Below are 24109 nucleotides of genomic sequence, written 5' to 3' on the forward strand. Positions count from 1 at the left end.
ATTCGTCAAAATGAGATTTTAGATAACCAAACCTAGAACAAACGATTTTTCATAATATCATTAAATTACCGATATTTTCAATAAACCGTATTTTCTGTCAAAAATTAAGATACTTATAATTAGAAAAAAACCATCAAATGGGTGATCAAATTCAATGATCCCACTACATTATTCATTATTATTATTAATTAACCATCGAATGGATCGTTAGGTCAATATTCAATATTTCCCACTTAACAGTCTGAATATAGAAAGTACCCACTAGTCATTTCTCAACTTCTCCAATAAGTATAGCATTTCTTCCAATTCTGTAAAATTCGTAGTTTAGTAGAAAGTAATGATCATCCCTGAAATCAGCAATCATTTTAAATACATTCCAACTTTCAGCACTTCATAATGATACCAGCTCAAAAGCCTTATTCAGACTGGGCTAGTAATTTAGAGTGTGAACACCAAGAATTTAGTCAGGTAGGACAGTACTAGTTGGGGAGCAGACGATGCTAAATCGGGATTAACTCGAGTGTCGTGGAGACCTAATGTAAAAAAAAGGTTCTATGATGTATGTACTTTCAGCGGTGGGGAAAGCGTCTGCAGGTTTTCAAATATGTAAAAAAAAGTCAGGTGTACATACTCGAGCGTGTCAGATTAAGATACTGTATATGCCCTACGTGTCTCTGACAATGAATTCATGTTAATCTGACACTTTGCGTGGTGGGGCTAGCCGTACGGAAGGGTTGAAAATTGTAAAATAAAATTTTTTATAGCGCGTCAGATTTTTAGAGGATATGTTAATTGGGCCCAAAGAAAGCTAATTCTCAAGGGACTGACAATTCGGACATGACGCAAGGTCACAGTGGTTCTTTGAAAATGCAAAAGGAATCGTTACTTGTACATACTCGAGCGTGTCAGATTTTTATACAGATGGTTAATCTCGGTGTTGCAGACGTGATGACATATTAATCTGACACTAGTCAGTGGGAGGTTTTCTTTATCTAACAGTATGAAGATGATAACAAGGCATTGTTTCAAAATATCTCCCTTCCTGTACCTCTAATCGTTTCTGTATTCATTATAAAAGTTGTAGATACTGAAATTCAATACAACTTTTGCCTGAAGCAATTTTACATAACTCATTTTCGAGTTAGAGGGCGATAAGAGCGAGGAGCTTAGCCACACATGCGACAAGCCAAGGTCAATGTAGAAACCCAGTCTTATGTAAATTCATCGTCACATATCTCAAGAACGTTCCAAAGTAGAAAAAAATGCTTCGGGCAAAATTTGTAGAAAATATAATGATCTACATTTTTTATAATGGATGCGAAAACAATTTGAAGCCAGGGGAGGACATAATTCAAAAAAACTGATTTTTGTAACTTTTATGGACAATTTTTTTTCTTTCAGCTTGCTGAAAGTGTCAAATTATATTTTTTTCGTTATTCTTGAATCATTTGCTTCAAAATGAGAAAAAAAAGCACTATTCTCGAGAATAAACACGTGACATATACCTTAATCTTACACGGTCGAGCATGTACAATGATCGATTTTTTTTACTATTCTGACAGGCTGTTCTAGACAATTTCCCCTATATAAAGGTCTAATTTTTGGTAGAGGTGGTAGAGGTACTCTGCAGGGTCTAAGGTAGCAACCTTTATTTTAATCTGACACGCTCGAGTAAATCCCGAATTTCCCTCTTGGGCTTCCCAACTATAGAGGGTGTTTTAGCTACTACGTTACTCGCTACTCGCCTAAACTAGTAGCCTAGTCTGAACAAGGGTTAAGAGCATTTTGCAAATTCAATGAAAGTTAAAACTACAAGAGACCTATCCTTCAGGTTTCCGTGTTTTCCCTCAAACAGAGAAAAATTGCCTCAATGCCTCAATGATGACATTGAATATGAAAGGGTAGTGTTATTATTTCCACTGAACGAAATCACACCCTACCCAACGAGCAGAAACAGCCGTAAAATATCTCTAGAAGTTCGGAACGGTATTCCAGCATTCTACGGCAGAATTTTCCCACGCACAACACTACCCTCACTGAGTTATCGTTCTATGAATGGTACGTGACTTCGTCAACTTTACAAATCATGGCGTCATCAATCTTATATGCAGAACATTAGAACAGAGGATACCTAGGGAATGCGGGAACGTTCTACCCCGAAGAAATAAAATTGAGAGGCACAATCCGGGTACGAATTGACTGGAAATATTGCATTTTATTCCCCGGGCCTCAATTTCACGCCAAACTTCATGAGTTCGTAATTGAGATTGTTTTTATGACTTATGGTAGAGGTGGAGTGTGATAATATTGACGGTGGAGCAACAAACTCTGAACTAGATATCTAACTGAAGGCAAAGAAAGATTGTCAATCTTTACCGAAATTTTATAGGTTTAAATATATGAGGATGTATTGAAAAATTCTTAGCCTACTATAGAACCAAACAAAATTTCAATGTCAACATATTCTCCTCTTAATTGGATACATTTATTACAGCGAACCTGCAACGTCTCTAGACCTTTCAAAAAATGTTTTTTCTTGCTCTGCAAACCAGACCTCCACAGGTTTTATTAACTCCTCGTTGGAAGAAAATTTACGACCTTCTAAACTTTTTTTCAGCTGAAGAAATAGATGATAGTCGAATGGAGCCAAATCTGGTGAATAAGGGGGGTGTTCTAGTAATTAAAACCCTACATCACGGGTTTTTTGCATGGCAACATGAGATTTGTGTGCAGGGGCGTTGTCCTGCAAAAACAAAACACCTTTGGATAGCTTTCCCCGTCTTTTTCTCTTTAATTTTTTACCGTGGAGTGGTCAGTAATGTCGCATAGTAATCTCCGATTATTGTTCTACCCTTATCCAAAAAATCAATCATGATTACTCCATGGCAATCCCAAAAAACTGGGACTGAACTTTTCCAGCAGATTTTTGGGCACGAACATTTTTAGGTCTTGGAGAACCAGAGTGTTGCCATTCCATCGATTGTTGCTTTATTTCTGGATCGTTAAAATGTACCCAAGTCTCATCCATGGTAACGATTCGGTTTAAGAAGTCTACTCTTGCAGGCTTTTGGTCAACATTCAAACATCTGGGGATCCTTTTTGCAGCAATTTTTCTCATGTCCAAATTGACGTGAACTATATGATGAACGCATTAGTATGAAATATTCAGTGCTTCAGATATCCGTTTTAGCCCAATTCGACGGTCTGATAAAATCATGTCATGAACTGCATCGATATTTTCGGGGACTGACACAGAAACTGGCCTTCCCGATTGGTCATCATCTTCGATGGAAAATTTACCTCTTTTGAAGCTTACAGTCCAATTTTTCACGGTCGCATACGAAGGACATTGATGACCAAGGGTATTGAGCATATCTTCGTAATTCTGCTTACCTCTTAACCCTTTTAAATACAGGTACTTGATGATGGCTCGGAACTCCAATTTTTCGATTTTCGGTGGTCAGAAAATCATGAGGGAATAAAATGTGGTATCTTGAAATAATTTCCAACATTTGAATGTACCATTGTCCTCATTCTGAAGTTATATAGGAAACCCTCAAATTTTGAGAATACACCACCCTCAATGAGTGGTTGCAGACATGAGATCATTAGACAAAAAATACCTTCTCCTTGTGTTTTATCACAAGTGTCGTAAAATATTGCTTAAGCTTAAACTAAATTTTTATCTAATGTGTCCACTTCAACGCCGTTCTCCTGTAATACACAGGGTGATTGACCACGATGGCCTATTAAACATTAATGAAAAACTAATCACAATTCTGTGCTGAAAATTTGCATATTCGGTTTCCCCCCAAAATATTTTCAGACCTCTGCAACTTCAGGTTATACCGGAAACAGCCTACTTTATTTTCATTTCAGGAATGTGGAGGATCAAAAAACTACTTCCAACTAATGACGACTTTTCGTGAACATACCCTGAGGAAGTGAAAATATATTCACGAAACGTCGGCATTAATTGGAAGTAGCATAGACTATCTATGGGAAGTAGTTTTTTGGCCATCCACATTCTTACTATCCTGTGAACAACTCTGAAAATCACATTATTCTTGCATAAGCAACAAATAATGGAGATCGGACGGATTAGATATTAAATAAACTTGTAAATATGTAACTGAATACGGTAGCATCCAACGATATCTCGAAGACTGATATCCAACCAAATAATAAAAGGAGTTTCCAGATTCCTTCCGGCTCGCAGATCCTAGTGGAAAACTGATAATTTCGGAGACAATAAAAATGCGAAAGACCGGTACCGTTAAGTTCGTTACTTAGCACTTTGAGGTCTGCCGATTCCACAAAATGTTCTAAGCGTGTGGTAAAATTCCCATGGCCCGACACTGCGCGTTCCTGCAGGCATTGGCGCCTAGCCTGAAGGCAAATTCTCAATTTAATTCAGATGAAACATAAATGACAAATATGAAGGAACATCCCGTTCGTGTTCAAGACGAAGTTTGCTGGAAAATTTTCCCGACCCGAAACTTGCGCTATTTTCCCATTGGACAATCAGTTTCTTGAACAAGTACGGGATGATCGAGTTCGGATAATTATCTTGAAAAACAGCTGCTTCCATTTCTTCGATGAATAAATGCTTGAGGTGAGGCTCTTGAAGTGAAACAGAAGTATTTTAAAAGATTGAAATTTTTCTGGATTCTTCTGATCTGGTGACGGGGATTCTTCTTGTATATGAAGAATGGTAAACGATTGTGAAGTCCAAAAGGAAGAAACAAAAAAAACAATAGCTATTATTTGAATAATATTTTAATAAATCAAAAACAAGACAAGATAAGAATTTTATGAATGATTTGTTTGATATACTAACTATGGCTATTCCGAATCAAATGAAAAATGTAAATGTTTAGCCTGTGATTCAAATTCCTTCAGCTTTTATGTATGGTGTTTCGGAGGTGAGTATTTATTAATTCAATATAAAGTAGGGTTGGACAAAATGAACCGTTTTACAACAAAATTGTAATAGTTGAACATATCTACAGTAGCAATAATTGCAATTTGACCACGAACAGATTCACAAACACTTTCAATTCTTCTACACTGGTTGAACAGGGTGAGTCTGATCCGCACAAATATTTTAACAGTAGATTCTTGAGGTCAAGGAAACACTTTTTTCTATACCATTTTTTCCGATTCGGTCCTGAATAACTAGCTAAATCTGTGACACTACATATCTGTGGATCTTTTAGACAGAGTTGTATTCAGCCAAAGTACCCAAATTTTCAAATTTGTCAGATACGTTTTAATTTTTGAACATCAAATTACTCGAAAATGCGCATTATACGAGAAAATATGAAGAATACTTTTATTTTACAAAGCGTTCAAGTATTCATTAGAAAGCATCCAACGTTCTCTGAATTTTTGGTATTTTTATGGTACGTAATGAGAAAATTGACGTGGATGATATCTTGTGTTCGAAAAAGATTCCTTGAATACCTAGTTTAAAAACTATATTCCGAAATTCATTTGATTCGATTGTTTGTTAGATCGTTTGTTAGAAAGAACTAAAAATAACTCATGGTTTTTCAGCAGCCTGTATCTTTTGAACCGATCTGATTCGGAATAAAAGGTGAAGGAAAAAAGTGTTTCTTCTGACCTGAAGAATCTGCTGTTGAAATATTCGTACCAGTCAAAGACTGTAATGTAACCTCCTTTTACTATGAACCGAATTGTAAGAATGACCTATTCAGCTATTTCCGAATGTACTGAAAAATTGTAAACAATGACTGTACAGTCATCTGTTTCCCCGCGGCAGGCATCGCCTTCCAGTCGTATTGGACTTGAGGGGATGATAACTCCTCCATTTTGTTTATTTTATGCAGGCGAGTTTCGGTTGAATGACATATTTTGATGAGTTCCACCCAGAGTCAGAAAAAATGACTTTCCTTTGGAAACCTCCTGTATAACCATATAAATTCAGGAATTCCATTGTAAAATATTTCGAGTTTCTTGAATCTAGCCTGAATAATTCCGGAATCTTTTCTTCATTGTTATCCATCAATCATGTTGATCATGGATAAATTCTGGAATATCATTCAGATAGTCCTTGATTTTCATACCTAATTTCATACACTAGGTTTTATCGAGAAAAAATCTGGACAATGTGTGAAAATTTTAGAACGTTTTAATTTTTTTCATGGTCGACTCCAGGAGTTCATCATGGAAATAATGAAGCAAAATATAATCCCGTCAATGGATTGGCTCTTTTACATACCTACATAGTTTATGGCTGGAAACAAGATCGTTAAATCTAGAAAATGATGAGATTAATGATATTGATTAAATCCGGTATTATTTGACCTGGATATCCATAACAGAAGCATGTACATCAGTCTAATTCGCATATAACGGACCTGTTGATGAAAAGATACAAGTGGTTCATGAAGATTTGTTAATTCCAAACCGTTCGGAATATTTTAACTTTCACTCTTATCTTGGAAGTACAAAATTCTCATCGATATCGTGACTTCAAAATAAGGACTAACTTTTTGTGGCAAAAATGTATAGTCCTCTTGTTGCTGAGGATGATCAATAGGTGGGATTTTTTATCAATCTTTTTTTATTTAAGGAGTGAGATGCTTGAACTTGTCGATTTTTTCAATGCGTTATGAGGTCAATGGGATATAGGTACTTTCAAAAGTGACATATGTTTTTGAAGTGTTATCGGTAGATTCGGGTGACTTGGGACAGTTCTATAACTTGAGACAATTACCCCCCTTGCAGATTTCTTTGTTTCTTAACATTTATGAGTGAAGGGACAAACTTATAAGATTGTGTAGCGTCTAATTTGACAATTAATTCCTGTTAAGGTTGGCGTGACCAGAGCGTTCGAATTCACAGGAAAAATTAACGAATTCAGGAGAGTAAAAGCGCGTTTTTTTTAGGCCCTTATACTTTCTAGTGTCCTGTACATGTGTTTCACTTTGTGCATGTGTACATTTTTTTCTGGATACGTGGGATATGACATGAAACAAGGTTGTTTACAAATCAAACGGCAACACGGATCTCATTCGTTTATTTTGTTGTTTCATAGGGTGACTTGGGACAATGCCGAATAGATACAAGCGGCGTATTGGCAGCAGGAAATATGCAGATTTTTCGCAGGATATTATTATTTACGTTATTTCCACAAAAAATCACCAAAGAATGAAAGAAATCAAAGTTCCCTTGTTTTGATTAGTGTTTTCACATTTGATTTGCAATATATTTACTTCTGCTGTAATAGGGATTTATCATTTAACTTCCTTACCGAATTTCAACTATATACCTAATTACAAATTCTAATTTTTCAAAACTATACACCGTCTCAAGTCACCTATTTCATTTGAGAGATGAGAAATCAATAGATTTTAACTTGTGTCCCAAGCCTCCCAAATCGGTGGGTGACTTGGGACAAGTATATTTTATATTTTTTTTTATTTATATCCGAATTCTGAAGCATGAAGCAATCAATAGTCTGAGTCATTAGGCATATTCGAACCTCTTTTTCAAATAAAAATAGGTCACCGTTTTGAAAATATGACAGTCCCAAGTCACCCGAATCTACGGTATCGAAAAGATGTGTTTTTCGTAGGGTAGTTAATTATTATGAAAGATGAAAGAACGTATTAATTACAAAATAAATTTCTATAATTTTGATTTCTGTTGCTACCCCAAGACGAAGTCAAAGCTTTACATATTTTTCGGATTTGTCGTCGATGTACCTACGTGTGCACAATACTTTTATTGAAGTGGATAAAAATTACTGTTCCTTGAATACATACTTATAGAAAAATTATCATTATTTATTATTTCAAATTTACAAAACTATCAGAAACTGGTTTTATCTAAGAGTAATACAAAGAGTGATAATAATTATTAATGAGTCTTTATTTTCCACCCAGAGAGATTATTAAATCACATTGAAATATAACTGGAAAAATATAACAATATTTATAAGCAAATGAGCTAAAACGAAATGAAAAAAAGCTTATTCCAATGATTCAATATTTATAATATACACCATACCATAAAGGTTACCTCAAATAATTCTCAGAAAGAACACTCTTTTCTGCTGAAAATTAACTTATGAATGCTTTTGCATCAGTTTTTTTCATCACTGATGAAAAGGTGAAATATTTGTTCAAAAATACTTCATAATTTTCCGAGAAAACGGAAACATTATCGAACGAATACAGCACCAGAACGACAAGAAACAATTTTATTTTCACATTATTTCTATCCTATCCTCATTTCGTTATTGTTACACAACTATTTCAAAAGGAATTGCGTCGCGACGACCATCATGTTAGAGTTTTTATGCCAAGAAACTACGACCCTTACGTATATTTATCAAGTCGCCGGCTGCTGCCTGTGGTCATCCGTGGTTTTGATGAAATATGAAGGCCACATAGCAAGAATAAACTCGTTCCGCATGATGCTTCACTCGTAATATTAATGGGAACTCTATTTGTAGCACTGAAATATAGATACGTATGAACAAAGAGTGATGGTCCCTCATTTCTTCGGTCCGACAAATCCAGAAGTCTACATCAGACTCAGTATTGAGGTTATGGCAAAAGGAATTTTCAGATACGGAAGGAAATTGAGTCTGACATTTTTCGGATTATGCAGGGTGTATTTGAAGGTGAGGCTTTTTTTCAACAGAAGGTAGAACTGGTCAAAATGAAGGGATTCACCAAAACTCACCTATACAAAACGTTCAAAATGACGAAGTTGAAAAAAAATTAAAAATGATTACTGAAATAGATCCTAATACCCTAGACCGTTTGTAAGCTGAATTATCGCAAAGCAGTGGGAAAAACCCATATCTCCTGATTCGACCATGTGGTTTCGTTTAGGATATTGGCTCGTTCGATATTTACGTGGTAATGAAAATGAAAACTTAGGATTGCCGGATTGTTGTCATTATTTGTTAGTAACTTACACGATTTTATGAAATGGCTCATTTTGATACCAACTGACAGAAGACACTCAGGACACAAGTGTATATAATAGAATAATACTTCAAAATCTCACCAATAAAATTCGTCTAAATTATTCACGAATTTTTTTACAATGGACACCACAATCTTCTGGTTCGAACATTCCAACAATCGTCGTAAAAATGGGATGAAATGGGGAAACATCATAGCACTTTTCGAAATAACTAACTAAGCACTTTCAAGAAACTGCCTCGATTTTCTACTTTTTTGTTCACCCTAAATTGCCACGATACAACAATTATGATTGTTTCAAAAGTGACCTGATGCATCTTATCCGATGAACTTGGTACTAAACCATTCATTGTCCATCCATATGTTTATGTTTTGTTTCGGTTTTGCGATGCCGGAGCCACCTTCCACAGTCCCGTACTTGAAATTCAATGAAATTTTGTCAAACTTCTAGGGGTTGTATCTCAGCCATCTTGGATATTTTATATAGACTACCTTCTGTCAAAAAAAAGCCCCACCTTTGAAAACACCCTGTATATCGGATGGCACCACCAAAGCAAGCTAATCTATTGAAAGTAATGTTTTTCGTTTTCTTAATGAATTTGTTTTTTTTTTGCAAAAATCCGTTTATTTAAGAACAAATTAAATGAACAGATCAATCGCAGTATTCTCCATCGCTGGCTGCAAAATTTTTCCACCTCTCATGCGATTTTCGAATTCCATCTAGAAAAATGCCTCGTCTCTTGAAGCGATCCAAGTTGGGAATCTACCTAACAAATCGTGCTGCATTCCTCGGAGCAACCAGTAATCAGAAGTGGTTATATCTGAAAAATACAGCAGGAGAGAAGGGTTGTGAAATATTTTTTCTTAAGATAGGGGTCGCGTCATGAAAAAAGTTGAAAAACACTGCTCTATATCAACGATTTTATGCATGATAATAAGGTTACGACATAATGAACCCTATCTTCCTTGAACTAGTGTTACCAACTAATCCATTGATGGAGACGTCCCGAAAACGTTTTTGTGCATGAGTTGTTGAGATAATACTAAACAAATTCAACTAGAGAACTCATGGGATTAGCTCCGCAGAAAATTTAATCATCGAAGTGATTCAACAAGAACAACTGGTCGAATACATTTGACTACTAATATGGACAATTGTCCAATTTCTTAGTAGTGGTTATGAATCACATCCATTCAACTAGCTCTAATCAGATAGACTCCGCACGTCCAGATATTCCACGTTTATTTCAACACTAACTATTCTGCGATTTTTGACAATTTTCTATCTGAATATCATCGTCATAAAATCAAATAATGAGAATGTCCGTAGAAATGTTTTAATGAATCCACTCATGCTGACATTAGTGCGAAAACTATTGAATTGATGTGTCAGATACTTGATGGAAATCCATTACTTAACTCAATAAAATCTAGGACGAGTTTTTCACCATCACGTGTGTTTTGCTATAGCAATTTCTGGTTTCTTCAGGTGGGTGTATGTTTTAGCATCACTTATGATGAATATTATACGTATATTCCTAGATTTTCACATTTTTCATGCCTTTCGAATATTGAGCTGAGGTTCAACGAGAGTTAATTAAAATTTCGATCATCTTCTACTCGTCTCACATTCAGTTGGAGTAAGTTACACGAATGACAATCCATAATGATACAGCCATTTTCAACGACAACATCAATGAGCTTATGTTACATTCACTCGATTTTTCCCATTATTTTGCTTTCGTGGAAGTCAATTCTTCTCAAGTATGTTCATTATTCCGTACAACGTTCAATCTAGCATAAATTATTTTCGTCATCGGGAGCAATGAAAGCCATCGAAAAGAGGATTAAAGAGTTTGAGTTCTCTTCTCCCAGACTATGTTACTTACGTCACAACGAAATACGACGAATAATATGTTCCATTCAAACAATCTCTTTTCGATTTGTTTATCAGAGATTGCTTCGATGGGGGTGCAATTGATCTCAAGGTCACAGTTCAAAAACCCAAAAATCAATAATAAATTCAAATTGAAAAGTATTGTGTAAGTAGGTTTTCACTTGTTCGACTTCATGTCCAAGAACTGAACTCGATAAATGCTTCTTGTCTTCAGAGAAAAATGAAATGAATAACATTTCTTGTAAATTTTTGAGCTGCATCAGATTAATGACAGAGTTTTCATGTTTTGTGATACGATACTCATCAAACTCTCTACAACTGGAATGTTTTCAAATAATGATGAAAATATCAAGCTGCCCCTAGAGTTTGAGACCGATGAAGAAGAAATATTCTTTGGGAAAAACCTGATAAAAAATATTCATAACTGAGATTTTTGTGTATATTATTATTTACTACTGAAAAAGTGTAATAAGTGTAATTTTCGAATCAGCTTCACCTTAGCATGATTAATTTTGTATTCCTCTGGACAAAAAAATCAGTTAATTAGAATAACTTTTGGTACCAATGACTATAATAAAGAATGACTTGAAAGAATGAGTAAAAGGTACGCAAAATTCATATTTTCGGTATTTTCTGCTTTGTAGGAAAATACTAATCCAAGTAAATCTCCATTTCAAATTAAGCAACTTTTCATGTATTGTAGAATTGAGGAGTTCATCATGCACTCCCTAAGTTTTTGAAATGACAAACCGAAATTTTTGTGCTAGAAAGGATGAACCTCTTGTGACAAACTTGAAAAGGATAGATCATTGATGGGGTTTTTATTGAGTCCACTTTCATTATATGGATGAAATTCTAGAAATAAATTTTACAGTTGACATGTTCTTTCATCTTTCATCAATTACTACCCTAAGATGAGGAATGTCTTTGACAACACTTCAAAATTATCAACCATTATAATTATTTCACCCTATAATGAATTTTTTCACAAAACATTAAATACCAAAGGTAATTTTATGCGTAACTTTCTAGTCACTATTTATTTGTGGAATTGCACTCCAGAGAGCTCTTCGAAGACAAGTCGAAAATGAAATGTGGAAAAAAAAATTATTTTCTACTGAACTGGGCCAGATATTTAAAATTTTGGTATGAAAATATAGGTTTTCTAACACACGGATCTATTGCGAGCAGTTTCAAGAGCCTATCTCCCTTCGTTTAAATTTTCATCTAGGAAATGGCACTTTTCAAAAATTGCGAATTTCACTCGAGAATTCATCAAGACCGAACGGTTATGCCGAGATGGATGAAATTCTCAGATTTTTCACTAGAGGAGCTGCTCTTTCAGAATAAGTATCACCTTTCGATCTAGGATAATTTTCCTGGAAGATAATTGACTCGAAAGATGACCTTCGAACAATTGCCAAAAAGTTGGGTTCACTCAAAACTTCCTCAAGACCGAACGGTTGTACCGACACAGTAAGAAACTAAAAGAGAGAAGAAGTCCACCGAAATTGTGAAAATCGAAAAATTGGAGTATCGAGCCATCATCAAGTACCTGTATTTAAAAGGGTTAAGAGGTAAGCAGATTAACGAAGATATGCTTAATACCCTTGGTGATCAATGTCCTTCGTATGCGACCGTGAAAAATTGGACTGCAATCTTAAAAAGAGGTAAATTTTTTATTGAAGATGATGACCGATCGGGAAGGCCAGTTTCTGTGTCAGTCCGCGAAAATATCGATGCAGTTCATGACATGATTTTATCAGACCGTCGAATTAGGCTAAAGCGGATATCTGAAGCACTGAATATTTCATACGAACGCGTTCATAATATAGTTCACGTCAATTTGGACATGAGAAAAATTGCTGCAAAATGGATCCCCAAATGTTTGAATGTTAACCAAAAGCGTGCAAGGGTAGAAGCATCGCGTTCGATTTGTGCTCGATTTGAAAACGATGTAGACTTCTTAAACCGAATTGTTACTATGGATGAGACTTGGGTACATTTCTACGATACAGAAACAAAGCAACAATCGATGGAATGGCGACACTCTGGTTCTCCAAGACCTAAGAAGTTTCGTGTCCAAAAATCTGCTGGAAAAGATCTTGCTTCAGACATGATAACCTTGGTGATCAATGTGATCAATATCCTTCGTATGCGACCGTGAAAAATTGGACTGCAAGCTTCAAAAGAGGTAAATTTTCAATTGAAGATGATGACCGATCAGGAAGGTCAGTTTCTGTGTCAGTCCTCGAAAATATCGATCCAGAAACAAAGCAACAATCGATGAAATGGCAAAACTCTGGTTCTTCAAGACCCAAGGAGTTTCGTGTCCAAAAATCTGCTGAAAAAGTTCTTGCTTCAGTTTTTTGGGATTGCCATGGAGTAATCATGATTGATTTGATTGGATAAGGGTAGAAAATCTCATGTTGCCATGAAAAAATTTTTTGTGGCTTAGGGTTTGAACTACTAGAACACCCCCCTTATTCACCAGATTTGGCTTCATCCGACTATCATCTCATCTCTTCTCAACTGAAAAAAATTTTAAAAGGTCGTAAATTTTCTTCCAACAAGGAGGTAATAAAAGCTGTGGAGGTCTGGTTTGCAGAACAAGAAGAAACATTTTTTTTTGAAAGGTTGAGAGACGTTGCAGGTTCGCTGTAATAAATGTATCCAATCAAGAGGAGAATATGTTGAGTTATAAAATTTTTGACATTGAAATTTTGTTTGGTTCTATAGTAGGCTAAGAATTTTTCAATATATCCTCTTAACTTATTGAAATAGACCTTCTAAGTCAGACTGTTATCCAGCATCAGAAGATAACTCGATGAATTTCTAGATAAAAGTCGTTTATTGTTATCGCGAAACATAAAATGTTTTCGGTAAAGCATGAAATCCAGCTCAAGGGAAAACTTGAAATTGAAAAGTATAGTCGAAAACGACCCCATTCTCGGCCCGCAAGGGTCTATTGTTTCAATTGAAAACCTCTGACAGCTCATAACTAATCCTTTTACTTATTAAAACTGAGTTTAAACAGTTTGTCGTGTCTTGCGAACTCGTCGAGAAAAGGTTTCGCCGCACTTGCTGTTCCGAGACTTACAAATTAACTCACTTCAACCAGCCGTCACTCTTTCAATATTCCTCCCTGGTCCCGAGCCGGGATTAACAAAAATTGCGAATTTATATTAAAAAGCGATAGAAAAGTTTCATCGCAGAATAACCTTGTGATTGCTTTCTGGGAACATCGGCTGCATTAGAGATTCAGGATAGAAACGTTTTTCGTTGTGTGGTCAGAATTAAGAGGGTGGTCTGGGTGGGGTTGGAGTGGGAAATTAGTCAAGGTTTTCACAGCCAGAACGGAAACTTGTGACTTTGCCTGGACAGTTCAGCACATTATACTGATTTTAAATTTAGAGATAAAGATAAGAAACAACAAAAATGGACTAGTATTAGTAGTAGTAATAGAAATCTAGATTGAGAAGTGAAATGCAGGAATTGTGTCGCCATTGATCGAAAGAGTAGCAGGTAGACCGGTTTCTGGCTTATTTGCCGTCATCAGTACCTAGCTATACCGCATAACTCAGTCGATGATGACACCCAAAATGAAATGAAACTGATATGTTCCCAATCTGGCGGAGAAATGTTGACAGTTCTTTCAAGCAGTTACATTCCTTTTTCCCTTGATTTTTCGCAATGATTCGGTAGAATGTGAGTTCTGCATTTCATTCAGACGTGGATTATCGATTCCAGTGTCGATTTAGAAAATCTCGATTTTTTGGGTCAAAACTGAGCAAGGGGTAAGTCCCCCCTAAAATGACAAATTTTCTATTCTGTCTGGAAATCAGGATGTTCTATTACTGTCTCAGTATATGGAGTGCATAGAATTTGTTTTGAAGATTCTAGAAAACCAAAAAGTTGATGATTCAATAAAGAATTGCACTCCAGAGAGCTCTGCGAAGAGTGCGAAGTCATATCGAAAATGGAAAATGGAACAACAAAAAAAAAAGATTTTCTCCTAAACTGGGCCAGATATTTGAAATTTTGGTATGAAAATATAGGTTTTCGAACAAGCTGAATCTATTGCGAGCAATTTCGAAAGCCTATCTCTCTTCGTTTAGGTTTTCATCTTGGAAAAGGCATTTTTCAAAAATTGCAATTTTCGTCTAATCGAATTGGGATTTCCGGTTTTATAATCAGCATTGCCAAGGCTTCCACCCAAGCACAAAAACTCGATTTCGAAAATCTCGATTTTTTTGGCCAAAAATGAGCAAGAGGTTAGACCCCCCTAAAATGGCCTATTTTCTACTCTGTCTGAGAATCAGGATGTTCTATTACTGTTTTAGAATATGGAGTGCATAGAGTTTGTTTTGAAGATTCGAAAATAAAACAGTTGATGATTCAATAGAGAATTGCACTCCAGAGAGCTCTTCAAAGTCAACTCGAAAATGAAAAGTGGAAAAACAAAAAAAATTATTTTCTCCTAAACAGCCTATCTCCTTTCGTTTAGATTTTCATCTTGCAAATGGCATTTTTCAAAAATTTTCAATTTTCAATCTGCCTTATCTCCTGTTATATTCATCTGATCCATTTGGGATTTCCGGTTTTATAATCAGCATCGCCGAGGCTTCCACCCTAGCACAAAAGCTCGATTTCGAAAATCCCGATTTTTTGGGTCAAAAATGAGCAAGGGACCCCCCTAAAATGACCTATTTTCTACTCTGTCTGAGAATCAGGATGTCCTATTACTGTTTTAGAATATGGAGTGCATAGAGTTTGTTTTGAAGATTCGAGAAAATCAAATAGTTGATGATTCAATAGAGAATTGCACTCCAGAGAGCTCTTCAAAGTCAACTCGAAAATGAAAAGTGGAAAAACAAAAAAATTATTTTCTCCTAAACAGGGCCAGATATTTGAAACTTTGGTATGAAAATATAGGTTTTCGAACACGCTGAATCTATTGCGAGCAATTTTGAAAGCCTATCTCCTTTCGTTTAGATTTTCATATTGCAAATGGCATTTTTCAAAAATTTTCAATTTTTAATCTGCCATATCTCCTGTTATATCCGTCTAATCCATTTGGGATTTCTGGTTTCATAATCAGCATCGCCAAGGCTTCCACCCTAGCACAAAAACTCGATTTCGAAAATCCCGATTTTTTGGGTCAAAAATGAGCAAGGTGTTTTGACCCCCCTAAAATGACCTATTTTCTACTCTGTCTGAGAATCAGAATATCCTATTACTGTTTTAGGATATGGAGTGCATAGAGTTTGTTTTGAAGATTCTAGAAAATCAAACAGTTGATGATTCAATAGAGAATTGCACCCCAGAGAGCTCTTCAAAGTCAACTCGAAAATGAAAAGTGGAAAAACAAAAAAAATTATTTTCTCCTAAACAGGGCCAGATATTTGAAATTTTGGTATGAAAATATAGGTTTTCGAACACGCTGAATCTATTGCGAGCAATTTTGAAAGCCTATCTCCTTTCGTTTAGATATTCATCTTGCAAATGGCATTTTTCAAAAATTTTCAATTTTCAATCAGCCATATCTCCTGTTATATCCGTCTAATCCATTTGGGATTTCTGATTTTATAATCAGCATCGCCGAGGCTTCCACCCTAGCACAAAAACTCGATTTCGAAAATCCCGATTTTTTGGGTCAAAAATGAGCAAGGGGTTTGACCCCCCTAAAATGACCTATTTTCTACTCTGTCTGAGAATCAGAATGTCCTATTACTGTTTTAGAATATGGAGTGCATAGAGTTTGTTTTGAAGATTCTAGAAAATCAAGCAGTTGATGATTCAATAGAGAATTGCACCCCTGAGAGCTCTTCAAAGTCAACTCGAAAATGAAAAGTGGAAAAACAAAAAAAATTATTTTCTCCTAAACGGGGCCAGATATTTGAAATTTTGGTATGAAAATATAGGTTTTCGAACACGCTGAATCTATTGCGAGCAGTTTCAAAAGCCTATCTCCGTTTGTTTATATTTTCATATTGCAAATGGCATTTTTCAAAAATTTTCAATTTTCAATCTGCCATATCTCCTGTTATATCCGTCTAATCCATTTGGGATTTCTGGTTTCATAATCAGCATCGCCAAGGCTTCCACCCTAGCACAAAAACTCGATTTCGAAAATCTCAATTTTTTTGGTCAAAAATGAGCAAGGGGTTGGACCCTTCTAAAATGGCCTATTTTCTACTCTGTCTGAGAATCAGGATGTCCCATTACTGTTTTAGGATATGGAGTGCATAGAGTTTGTTTTGAAGATTCTAGAAAATCAAACAGTTGATGATTCAATAGAGAATTGCACTCCAGAGAGCTCTTCAAAGTCAACTCGAAAATGAAAAGTGTAAAAACAAAAAACTTATTTTCTCCTAAACAGGGCCAGATATTTGAAATTTTGGTATGAAAATATAGGTTTTCGAACACGCTGAATCTATTGCGAGCAATTTTGAAAGCCTATCTCCTTTCGTTTAGATTTTCATCTGGCAAATGGCATTTTTCAAAAATTTTCAATTTTCAATCTGCCATATCTCCTGTTATATCCGTCTAATCCATTTGGGATTTCTGGTTTCATAATCAGCATCGCCAAGGCTTCCACCCTAGCACAAAAACTCGATTTCGAAAATCTCGATTTTTTGGTCAAAAATGAGCAAGGGGTTGGACCCCCCTAAAATGGCCTATTTTCTACTCTGTCTGAGAATCAGGATGTCCTATTACTGTTTTAGGATATGAAGTGCATAGAGTTTATTTTGAAGATTCGAGAAAATCAAATAGTTGATGATTCAATTGCACTCCAGAGAGCTCTTCAAAGTCAACTCGAAAATGAAAAGTGGAAAAACAAAAAAAAAATTATTTTCTCCTAAACAGGGCCAGATATTTGAAATTTTGGTATGAAAATATAGGTTTTCGAACACGCTGAATCTATTGCGAGCAGTTTCAAAAGCCTATCTCCGTTTGTTTAGATTTTCGTCTTGGAAATGGCATTTTTCAAAAATTGCAATTTTCAATCTGCGATATCTCCTGTTTTATTCGTCTGATCGAATTGGGATTACCGGTTTTATAATCAGCATTGCCAAGGCTTCCACCCAAGCACAAAAACTCGATTTCGAAAATCTCGATTTTTTTGGTCAAAAATGAGCAAGGGGTTAGACCCCCCTAAAATGGCCTATTTTCTACTCTGTCTTAGAATCAGGATGTCCTATTACTGTTTTAGGATATGAAGTGCATAGAGTTTATTCTGAAGATTCTAGAAAATCAAACAGTTGATGATTCAATAGAGAATTGCACCCCTGAGAGCTCTTCAAAGTCAACTCGAAAATGAAAAGTGGAAAAACAAAAAAAATTATTTTCTCCTGAACAGGGCTAGATATTTGAAATTTTGGTATGAAAATATAGGTTTTCGAATACGCTGAATCTATTGCGAGCAGTTTCAAAAGCCTATCTCCGTTTGTTTAGATTTTCGTCTTGGAAATGCCATTTTTCAAAAATTGCAATTTTCAATCTGCGATATCTCCTGTTTTATTCGTCTGATCGAATTGGGATTACCGGTTTTATAATCAGCATTGCCAAGGCTTCCACCCAAGCACAAAAACTCGATTTCGAAAATCTCGATTTTTTTGGTCAAAAATGAGCAAGGGGTTAGACCCCCCTAAAATGGCCTATTTTCTACTCTGTCTGAGTATCAGGATGTCCTATTACTGCCTTAGGATATGGAGTGCATAGAGTTTGTTTTTAAGATTCTAGAAAATCAAACAGTTGATGATTCAATAGAGAATTCCACTCCAGAGAGCTCTTCGAATTCAACTCGAAAATGAAAAGTGGAAAAACAAAAAAAATTATTTTCTTCTAAACTGGGCCAGATATTCGAAATTTTGGTATGAAAATATAGGTATTCGAACAAACTGAATCTATTGCGAGCAATTTTGAAAGCCTATCTCTCTTCGTTTAGATTTTCATCTTGGAAATGGCATTTTTCAAAAATTGCAATTTTCAATGTGCGATATCTCCTGTTTTATTCGTCTGATTGAATTGGGATTTCCAGTTTTATAATCAGCATTGCCAAGGCTTCCACCTAAGCACAAATACTCGATTTCAAAAATTTCAATTTTTTGGTCAAAAATGAGCAAGGGGTTAGACCCCCCTAAAATAACCTATTTTCTACTATGTCTGAAAATGGATGTTCTATTACTGTTCCTTAGATAATTCCTGATCAAATCGCACGTGTACAACTATTTTTTTCTTGTATCTGGGCGATTTCCCTCTTCAGTATCAATTTGTAATTCCGAAGCTTCATTCAGTATTACTGTCAACACTAAATACTCAGTATTTTTCCCTTTCAGTTAACCATTCAACAATTGCTCTTGAGGAGAGAGACAAACATAAATTCTGAAGAAATTACTGAATAATTGAGTTCGAGTTAATTGGACATTCAACTTTCTTGAACTTGTCTCTTTCGGGAGTTCCTTGATTTTTTAATAAAGTTCCTTGTACCTTAATTATAATTGTTTATTTAAAGAAAACGAGAATAAAATTTTTCCTGTTTACATTGTTGAAACATGAACCCACACCAATCACAATGTTCCTCATAGTTAGATCTTGTCTTATTCATTCTGTTTCGAAACGAAAGATGAACGCCTAAAATTAATATCACTTACTATTTTGTAGGAAAATGCTGAAAAAAAGTTTAAGTCATGCAATTTTTTTATGTATTATTGAGGAGTTTGTCATGCATCATCAGGAGGAGTGGAGGTTACTTGAGTTTTATTGAATAGGAATTTTCCTAAATTGGAGGTACAAACAATGAGGGGAAATTCCCCAAGTAATTTCAAGAAAAAAAGTCCCATAAACATTGGATCGCAAACGTTTCGTTTTCGAGATACAGGGTGATAAAATTTGAATTTATGGATTGGTATCAAAACTAGTTTTGAAAAGACATTCATTATTAGAAAAACCGGGTTTAATGAATTTATGCACCATAGCATACTAACTGGATTTTTATGACAATTTGGATTTTTCTGAACATTTCGAGAGGAATTTTTTCTGGAAATCGATAGCAGATGCGACAAAACTACAAGAGACCATAACGTTTAGTATAACAACAAAGTTTCTTTTCACATTTTTCCAAATAAACAGTGGCTCACCAAAAAAAGAGGACTGTATCTTGGAAGTCAAAAAAACTTTATATGATTATATTTATAGTGCCGTAGGTACTGATTTTCATCGAGGAATCAAGTTCCAGTTTCCTTCACATTTATTTACAGACGCCCTATAGAAGCTATTGAAAAAACTCATCGAAATTTCTATTCCGAGCTAATGGAAAGTATAAAATCACCCCTTTTTTCCAGGAGTCAGTGCTTTCCAGCCGGAGTTTGCGGAGCCCATCGTTAATTTGACGATACCTGTAGGGAGAGATGCTACATTTCGATGTCTAGTACATAATTTAGGAGGATATAGGGTAAGAATGAAAATTTCATCCGTAAAAAAGTTTTATTATGTTATTTGGTTTGAAAAATTGTATAAGTATTTAAGGAACGGAATTTATCATCGATATTTCATATAGATATTAATTTTATTCACTGTACCTTTGACAAATATACAGCATAATTGTAAAAATTCAAATACAAATTTCAATCAAGACTTATATCAACAAGATCTATTGAAAAAATTGAGAAAATAATTTGTATTCCATAAGCCAAGCAGCATCGGGCGAGTTTAGTATCTAGATGGGTGATCGCATTGATTGAAAACTCGAACAAACGCGCAAGTGCTCTTCTATATCATTTTATCAAAATCGTATCCTCAATTTCACTATCCTCCTATGTCATATAAGTGAGATTAGTTTTCAATACAATAAAAAAATGTCGTATTTATAGCCAGTTTTGTTTTCTACTTTATAATGAGGGACACTCCGATTTTACCTGCAGCATAATGGTTAAAAAGCTACACCCGCTATAGGTATGTAGAAGGGAAGCTAATTGGTTGTATAGAAAGATATCTCTGCGTATTTTCCAGGACATTGCTGATTGCAGATGCTTGTCATCTTGTCCGTTTTTTATTTTTCATTTTACAGATTCATGAAAGTGAACAAATAAATATTCTGGATTGTAAAATTTCCTTCGCCTTCATGGCACATCAATCCAAGCAAGCAAGTAATCAGAATAGAACTTGCTCGTGAAAATTCTTTGTCGAAAAATTATGACAGTAATATCAATAATCCGATCTTGTTCCTGATGGAAGAAGTCATGAGAACATTTGCCATGAATATAATTCAGAACCGTATGTCTGCTAGGCAAGGAATGCCGAATTCTCATTTTGCATCTTAACGACGAATTTCACATGCGCCAGAATGATGATGGGATAATTTAAATTTTAATTACTGGAACACTGGTAGCAAACGCGCCCTATATTTCTCGATATGCATCCGATCTGGTATTATATGGATCCAGTTTCGCGAACGCTCCTGATTGAAAAACTGATTTCACAATCCTAGCAATCTGGTGACAAGGATGAGGCATAATAATAGGTTATCCTGTAGAGGTTGTTTCGAATTATGAAAAAGTATCGATTTTGTTTCTACTCGAACTTAAAAGGGAAAAAACAAACATATCTGAAACAGAGTACTTCACAATAAAATTTCCACAGAGATTTCCAAGAAATATCATACACTTTCAACTCAAAAAATAAAGTTCTATAATAATAATCAATAACTTCTGAACTGAACAAAATACACCAACTGCCACGCCTTTTCCAAAATTCTTGATTACGATCGAAAGTCTGCTCGTGTAGTTGGGGAGCCCACGATAGTAAGTCGAGATTTACTCGAGCGTAGTGGAGACCTAGAAGAGTTTCAAGATTAGATGATAGAAAGAAGAAAATGTTCTATGATGTATGCACATTTAGCGGTGGGTAAAGAGTCTGCAGGTTTTCAAAGATGTAAAAATAAATCGTAAGGTGTGCATACTCGAGCATGTCAGATTAAGATACTGTATATATGTGTCACTGAAAATAAATTCATGTTAATCTGACAGATGATAATGATAAAAATGCATTTTTTTAAATTTCTCACTTCCTATACCTTCAATCGCTTTTGCATTCATTATGAAAGTTGTAGACAATTAAATTCTATACAACTTTTATCTGAAGCAATTTTACATATTCTTAACCGTTCTCGAGTTAGAGGGCGATAAGAACGAGGAGCTTAGCCACACATGCCAAAGGGCAAGGTCAATGTAGAATCCCAGTCTAATGTACATTCATCGCCATATATTTCAAAAACGGTTGAATGTAGAAAAAATTGCTTCGAACAAACATTGTAGAAAATGTCATGGTCTACAACTTTTATGATGAAAGCGGAAACGATTTGAAGCCCAGAAGAAGAGATAATTCAAAAAAACAGATTGAAATGGGTAAATTTTGATTTGAATTGATGTGATTCGATCCTATTTGATTTCATTTTTAGAGAAAGCAATTTTTGTCACCCCTTATTTCATTGATATCGAAGTCACAAGCAAAATTCTGAGTATCAAAATGCACCGAATGAAAACTTCAAGAATTCCCATCTAACAGAACGTAATCTTTTTTTAACTCCGAAGACTTTAGCAGGAATCAAATGCTAATATCAAGGAATTGAAAAAATTTGGGAACTTTATTATATCGAATTATCCGAAACGAACTTTCATAAAGAAAGTAGAATATTAAGAGCCCAACTTACGCATTAGGGGTCTATATCTTATCCGCGATAAGAAAAACTTTCTTCTCTTTAAGCTATTCGGTGAATAATGACTTCGACCTTGATGCTCCAGAAAAAGATCGCATTTAGAAAACTTTGAATTCGTTCATGTTCATCACTGAATGAAGTTTTCTGGATTACTTATTTTCTGAGAAATATGTAGGTGCTGATGGAATATTGTCTGCTACTTCGATCTTTCTTCAATAAGTTCAATAGACACATGTACACAATGTAATTCGAATATAATAGAATTATGCATCACAATACGAGGATGTATTGATATCTAGTTAGCCTAGACCAGTCCCATGCATAAAAAATATTGCGTTACCATAGCAACGAACAATAACTCATTAGAAGTGTCAGTGTGAAGTTTGAGGTTAAAAAAGTAAACCAGAGTTACGCAATAAGTTAAAAGAAGGAAGATGTGCACCTAAATTGTGAAAATTGGTCTATCGAGCCATCATAAAGTAACTGTATTTAAAAGGGTTAAGAGGTAGATTTACGAAGATATGCTTAATACCCTTGGTGATAAATGTCCTTCGTATGTGACCGTGAAAAATTGGACTGTAAGCTTCAAAAGAGGTAAATTTTGCATTGAAGATGATGACCGATCGGGAAAGCCAGTTTCTGTGTCAGTCCCCGAAAATATCGATGCAGTTCATGACATGATTTTATCAGATCGTCGAATTGGGCTAAAACAGATATCTGAAGCACTGAATATTTCATACGAACGCGTTCATCATACAGTTCAAGTCAATTTGGACGTGAGAAAAATTGCTGTAAAATGGATGCCCAAATGTTTGAATGTTGATCCAAAGCGTGCAAGGGTAGAAGCATCGCGTTCGATCTGTGCTCGATTTGAAAACGATGTAGACTTCTTAAACCGAATTGTTACTATGGATGAGACTTGGGTACATTTCTGCGATCCAAAAACAAAGCAACAATCGATGGAATGGCGACACTCTGGTTCTCCAAGACCTAAGAAGTTTCGTGTTCAAAAATCTGATGGAAAAGTTCTTGCTTCAGTTTATAACCGGAGATTACTATTCGACATTACTGACCACTCAACGGGAAAAAATTGCAGAGAAAAGACGCGGAAAGCTATCCAAAGGTGTTTTGTTTTTGCAGGACAACGCCCCTGCACACAAATCTCATGTTGCCATGCGAAAAATTCGTGATTTAGGGTTTAAATTACTAGAACACCCCCCCCATATTCACCAGATTTGGCTCCATCCGACTATCATCTCTTTCCTCAACTGAAAAAAAGTTTAAAAGGTCATAAATTTTCTTTCAACGAGGAGGTAATAAAAGCTGTGGAAGTCTGGTTTGCAGAGCAAGAAGAAACATTTTTTTTTAAAGTCTAGAGACGTTGCAAGTTCGCTGTAATAAATGTATCCAATCAAGAGGAGAATATGTTGAATAGTAAAATATTTTGACATTGAAATTTTGTTTGGTTCTGTAGTAGGCTAAGAATGTTTCAATATATCCTCGTATATCTGATGCCATTCCAGCAAT

General features: G+C 35.3%; 1 protein-coding gene across 2 annotated transcripts in view; it reads left to right on the forward strand.

The window, feature by feature from the left end:
- The window catches only part of LOC123310112 (lachesin-like), a 137371-nt gene that overhangs the window by 85073 nt on the left and 28189 nt on the right, over positions 1 to 24109 (forward strand). For both annotated transcript variants that reach the window (XM_044893501.1, XM_044893500.1), the window contains one exon: positions 20211 to 20320. In XM_044893501.1, coding sequence (XP_044749436.1) covers positions 20211 to 20320 — 110 coding nt within the window. The remainder of the gene's footprint in view (positions 1 to 20210; positions 20321 to 24109) is intronic.

The sequence above is a fragment of the Coccinella septempunctata genome, chromosome 3 (assembly GCF_907165205.1).
Source record: "Coccinella septempunctata chromosome 3, icCocSept1.1, whole genome shotgun sequence".
NCBI classification, from domain to species: domain Eukaryota; kingdom Metazoa; phylum Arthropoda; class Insecta; order Coleoptera; family Coccinellidae; genus Coccinella; species Coccinella septempunctata.